Genomic DNA, 5,334 nt, shown 5'->3' with positions numbered 1-5,334 from the left:
CCTGCTGATGGGGTCAGGACAAGGCAGGGGTTTGGTGCAAGCACCCCTGCATGTGCCCAGGCCATGCAGGGGTGCTAGGTGTGACTCCTGGCTGTGGTTCCATGTGGGAGAGGAGCATTCAGGGCACAGCAGAGCAAGCCCTTCTTGTAACCCGCTCCCTGAAAAGGAAGGGCTTTTCTGAGTTTCTCAGGGATTTGGTGTCTCCTGTCTGTATTGGACTACAGATTTATCTGGAAATGACTAACCCTGGGGGAAATGCTAAGGACAGCAGTCATGGCTTGAACCTACAGCCTTGGAAAGAGGGTGCTGGGAGGCAGTTGAAGTTTCTGGTGTTGATGGGCTCCTGGGTAGCAGCACAGCCCCTGGTGGGATGGTGATGGAGCAGCATGTGATGGTCACTTGGCACAGCCTTGTTCTTCTTGCCTCTCCTGTGAGAGAGAAGAGCTCACAGCTGGTCCCCTGGTGCCATGGCTCTGCAGCAGAGCTAAGCCATTGCGGGATGCAGATGGAAACTGCTGGGGCACCAGGCTATGGGTTATCCTTGAGACCCTGTAGCTCAGCTTGGTCTATGGATGCTCAGCAGGGCCAGGGAACAGAAAATGGGTGTGACAACCACCATGATCGTGTTCTGGGCAAGACTGGGATGGGGTCTGGGAGTATCACAGGTCTGGGCCATCTGTACTGTGCTGATGTAGAAGTTCTGGGATCGTTGGGGTGTGACTTGAATGGGACACCTAGCCCCACAGCTCTGCACACCTGAGCCAGTCTTCCCAGTAACCCTCCTGTGTGCTGTGCTGAGCTCCTGGGCCTCTGCACCAGGGCTTCACAGGTACTGGAGGAAGTGGCAGTACCAGGCAGGTAGCTGGTGCCTGTCTGAAAGTTTCCATGTCATTCTTTGCTTTCCAGGGATCTGCTACACAATATTTGACCTGGGCTTCCGCTTCGATGTGGCCTGGTGAGTTCCCAGTGAATATGAGCATCCTCAGGGCAGTGTGAGGAGGTGGACAGTGCTGGCAGTGCCTGCAGGGAACAGCACTTGCTTTTCAGCGATGAGCAGTAGTTGCTGCATTGCCTGGGAACAAGAGCTACAGTGAGCAGGGCCTCTGCTGCCTGGGAGGCAGGATAGATGCAGCCCATGTGTTCGTGTGGCTGGCCCCATATGGGGTCCTGGCGCAGCTATCACTGCCCTGCTCTCTACTTCTCCTGGCCCAGGCTTCCACTTCACAGTGGGAGGGGTTTGGGAGGAAGATCTCAATCCATGCAGGTGAGGGTCCTGTGTTGCTGGGTGGCAGGGAAAGGCTCTTGTGTCCTCCTGTCTGGGTGCCCAACCCATCTTGGGTTGCATAATTTGGTTGAGGGGTTACCTGTTTCGGGGCTCTGTGGCATGACTGTGGGGCTCAGCCTGTGTGCTAACTCGGGACACTTCTTTGTCTCCAGGTTCCTGACGGAGACCTCACCCTTCATGTGGTGCAACCTGGGCATTGGCCTGGCCATCTCCCTGTCCGTGGTGGGAGCTGCCTGGTGAGTGAGACTGGCTCCTCAGCAATCTCCTGCTGTCCCACCTCAGTAGCTGTGTATATACTGTGGTTTTCCCACAGTAGGACAGGGGCAGAACAGTGTGTGCATGTAGAGCTGTGGGTCACCACAGCAGTGGGGCTGGATTGCTGGGGGATTTGGGGGGTCTCAGCAGACTACTTCACAGGCAGCAGTGGAAGTGGAAAGACAGGGAAGTCTTTGGAAGCCATACTCCTGAGTCCAGGCTGTCCAGTGGTGGCTCTTGTGCCCCAGCAGTTCTGCTGGGGCAAGTGGTAGAGCTTGGGACCCCTTGTACCCTGCGGGTACTAAAGCCAAGTCTGCAGTGTCACCCAGCTGCATGCCCAGTATTTTGCTCAGCTGGAAAATCCTGGTTTCCCTGTTAGAATCCTTTTGCGAGTGCCAGGCCCTCCACTAACCTCCCTTGTCTGCCACAGGGGGATTTACATCACGGGCTCCAGCATCATTGGTGGTGGAGTCAAAGCCCCTCGAATCAAAACGAAGAACCTGGTCAGGTAAGCACAGACCTGGAGTTAGTGCTCAAGCTGCACCTTAGCAGGGCAGGTCCCAACCCAGTGCAGAGGCTTCTGTCCAATCTCTGTCTGGGTGCTGCTGGCAGACTGTTCCTTACTGAGCTGCTGATGCTGTTTGCTTTCAAAACAAAGAGCCCTAAAGGAGCCAGAGTGCTGCTTTGAAGAGTCACTGTGTGATATCACGCAGTGAATGAGCCCAGTGTGTTCAAAACAAACACCCTGAGATCACACTTCCTGCCCAGGAGAGGGTTCTCCTTGCACAACCCTTCCCCAAGGAGCAGAAAGGAGCTGGCGAAGGGCAGAGCTCCCTGGGCCTGCTTACCATGGGGCCGTTGCGGCTTACTTAGGTGCCACAACACAACCAGCACACAGCCTTTGTGTTTGCCAGCTCCTCCTTGTTTGAGAGGAAAGCAGTGTGTAAGCTGGACTGCCTTTCTGCCTTCCCATATGGCTGTGGAGGGGTCTGGCTGCTGGCTGGCTGGGCATGAAGTGGCAGGGGCTACTTAGGGTGGGATCTTTCCCCTGGGGCACTGTGGTCAGACTGACTGAGACACTGTTCAGGTTTTGCCTTTCTCCCACAGCATCATTTTCTGCGAGGCTGTGGCCATCTATGGGATCATCATGGCAATTGTCATCAGTAACATGGCTGAGGTATGGGAGCACCTGGGCTGCCCTGCCAGCTCTGCACTGGCCTTGGGACTGTGGTGGGAACAGGCAGCTGGTCATAGGCCAGCATTGTGAGTGGCGGCCCTGTGGGGACTTTGGACATTGTTGTGGCTCTGGGAGCCCCTGGACCAGTGGTGATCCTTGTCCACACTGAAGAGAGGGTTGGGGGAGCACATGCCAGGCAGATGTCATAAAGCCAGCCGGGGACATAGAGTCAGGGATCAGCTCTGGCCAAAATGTGGCTGGCTTATACCGTATTGCAGACAGGTACCTCTCCCAGAGACTGCAGGCTTGTCACTAACCCAGGTCGTGTGCTTTCTTGCAGCCTTTCTCTGGAGTCACCCCAGAAGAGATTGGAGCCAGGAACTACCATGCAGGTAAGGACTGATGGGTCCCTGGTGCCATCACTGTGCCACACCATGACCTCCACTTTCCGACTGACCCGTGGCCTGCTGCAGGTGCCTGAAGGATATGTGACTCTTCTGCCAAAAGGCAGCTTTTAAAATACCTTCTTGAGGTCCTCCTGCACCCAGCGGGGCTGTGTTGCCCAGCAGCAGCATTGCTTCTCCCCTGGGTGGCAGCAGGTTGCTGTCCCGTGCTGGCCTGGTGCTGCGGGAGCTGGGGCACACTCTGCAGCACTCCTGCTCCCTGAACAGGAGAACAGTGCTGGGGCTTGATAGCTCTGGGTCTTCTGCCACCTCGAGGCAGAGCTGCCACAGCATGCCCTGGGTGCAGGTGGAAGGGGGTTACCCCCTGCTCTTGCAGTGTTCCTCTCTCACAGGTTTCTCCATGTTTGGGGCTGGCCTGACCGTGGGTTTATGCAATCTCTTCTGTGGGGTCTGCGTGGGCATTGTGGGCAGCGGGGCTGCCCTGGCTGATGCCCAGAATGCCAGCCTCTTCGTCAAGATCTTGATCGTGGAGATATTTGGCAGTGCCATAGGGCTGTTTGGGGTCATCGTTGCTATCCTGCAGGTACATGCCTACTGCGGCCACTAGGCTTATGTGAGCACAAGGTGCCTGTCACTCTGGATACTCTCCAGCTCCAGGGAGACACACCTGAGCTCCAGCACAGTCTTCTGCATTGGGATGGGGGAGACTGCCCACAGGGTTTGGGGTGGTGTAGCTCTCCCCACAGCATACTGTGCCTGTTTGCAGCAGTGTGAACCCTTTTGATGACCCCTCAGAGCAACTGTCATCAAGGGTGTCACCTTGGGTGCACCTTGTGTGATACTTCTGTCTTACTGGTGAGGCTGATAAACTGTCTGCAGCTTCTGGATGATCCCAGGGTGCTTGGGTAGGACTGGGGTGCTGGAATGGGGTTTGGGGGCTACAGCCTAACATCTCTTCTTTCTTTCTAGACATCTAAAGTAAAAATGGGCAACTGAGCCCTGTCATACCCAGCCTGTTCCAGCCCGCCCCAAGAGGTTCTGTATATACTTATTTAATGTTTCTATACTTGATTGGGGCGAGAGATGCCTGGTGACGGGAGCAGGAGCCTGACTGCGTAGAGCCCCGTCCCGCAGATCGATCGGCCCCTCGGAAGAAACAAATCTCTCTGTGTGAATTCTGCCCCCAGTGGCCTGGCCCAGCCTGTGGGGCCCTGCTGCTGCCTGTCCCCGGTGTGTGTAGAATCGACCACCAGTGCAATTCTGTGTCAGTGAAATAAATATGGTTATCGTCCAAGGATGCAGCTCTTCCTCTGCCCTGCAGGTGCTGGGGAGGCTTAGAGAACAAGTGCTGGTTTGGGGTGACCTCCCTGCTCAAAGATTCTTCTCTGTGCCTCTGGCAAAATCTCTGTCCTGCTTCAGGAGCCTGGTGGTGTCCTCCCTGTGTAGGGTTAACCCTGCTGCCTGTTCAGTCTGCAAGAGCTGCTCTGTCTTGGCTGTGGGAACACAGAGCTCTGCCTTGCTGCCTGGAGCAGGTATGAGGCTGCTGGAGCAGGCTGCAGGCAGCTCCACATTGCCTCTGCCAGGCTCCTACCAGCACCATGTGGGGCGTGTTGGAGGCACAAACACAAGCTGCCTTGGGCCTTTCGGCTCCCATCCAGGTAGTTTAGCACAGAGTGTGTGTACATGGTGTCCATAGCTCCATTGTGCAGCTGGGGAGCACCAGAAGGGCAGAGGAGCAAAGCTTTTGCCCCTTCCAAGGCTGTTCTCCAGCCAGCAGCTCTCTTGTGTGACTGTTGGCTGGGTGCTGGCACTCTTCTGTAGTGCCCCTCTGTTCCAGGGGGCCCTGGCAGAGGTCCCAGGGGTGGGGACACTTTGTGCTGGCTCTGTTCCCTCTCCCTGGCTGTGGTGAATACAGCGTGGGGAAGCTGGCTGTGGACAGCTGGGCCTGCAACTCTTCTACTGCTTGGGGGAAGGGAAGGACAAGGTCCCACTGCTTCTGCTCACCAGAGAACATGGAGCTGATGCTTCTGCCATCTCTTGTATCCAGCACAAGGACCTCATCCTGCTCTGCTACCAGTGTATCTTCACAGGGAAAGCATCGATCTCCCAATGCTGTGTAAGAGCAGATGCATATCTGGAGCTGCCCATCTCTTCTACCATGGATGCAACTGGCTGGGGTTGCAGTGGGGCTGCTGGAGCCTGCTGATTCTTGC

At 56.1% G+C, this 5,334-nt stretch overlaps 1 protein-coding gene across 1 annotated transcript; it reads left to right on the top strand.

The window, feature by feature from the left end:
- The first annotated feature begins 900 nt into the window (after positions 1–900).
- On the top strand, positions 901–4,415 carry ATP6V0B (ATPase, H+ transporting, lysosomal 21kDa, V0 subunit b). Its single transcript, XM_009070723.1, has 7 exons — positions 901–955; positions 1,438–1,521; positions 1,971–2,048; positions 2,648–2,717; positions 3,058–3,109; positions 3,514–3,704; positions 4,091–4,415. Exons 2-7 carry the CDS (start codon positions 1,463–1,465, stop codon positions 4,115–4,117), a joined length of 477 nt encoding a protein of 158 aa, XP_009068971.1. The 5' UTR covers positions 901–955; positions 1,438–1,462; the 3' UTR covers positions 4,118–4,415.
- Positions 4,416–5,334: the final 919 nt, after the last annotated feature.

This window comes from Acanthisitta chloris, unplaced genomic scaffold (genome assembly GCF_000695815.1).
Source record: "Acanthisitta chloris isolate BGI_N310 unplaced genomic scaffold, ASM69581v1 scaffold34902, whole genome shotgun sequence".
Classification (NCBI taxonomy): Eukaryota; Metazoa; Chordata; class Aves; order Passeriformes; family Acanthisittidae; genus Acanthisitta; species Acanthisitta chloris.
Note: the sequence above shows the minus strand (reverse complement) of the source record. Positions and strands in the feature narration are given on the sequence as shown.

What these genes read in the sequence shown, in the direction of transcription:
- ATP6V0B (XM_009070723.1), top strand. Translation starts at nt 1,463, where the DNA reads ATGTGGTGCAACCTGGGCATTGGCCTGGCCATCTCCCTGTCCGTGGTG. An exon ending in TCATCAGTAACATGGCTGAG is followed by an intron (nt 2,718 to 3,057) that starts GTATGGGAGCAC and finishes GCTTTCTTGCAG; the next exon opens with CCTTTCTCTGGAGTCACCCC. An exon ending in TCATCGTTGCTATCCTGCAG is followed by an intron (nt 3,705 to 4,090) that starts GTACATGCCTAC and finishes CTTTCTTTCTAG; the next exon opens with ACATCTAAAGTAAAAATGGG.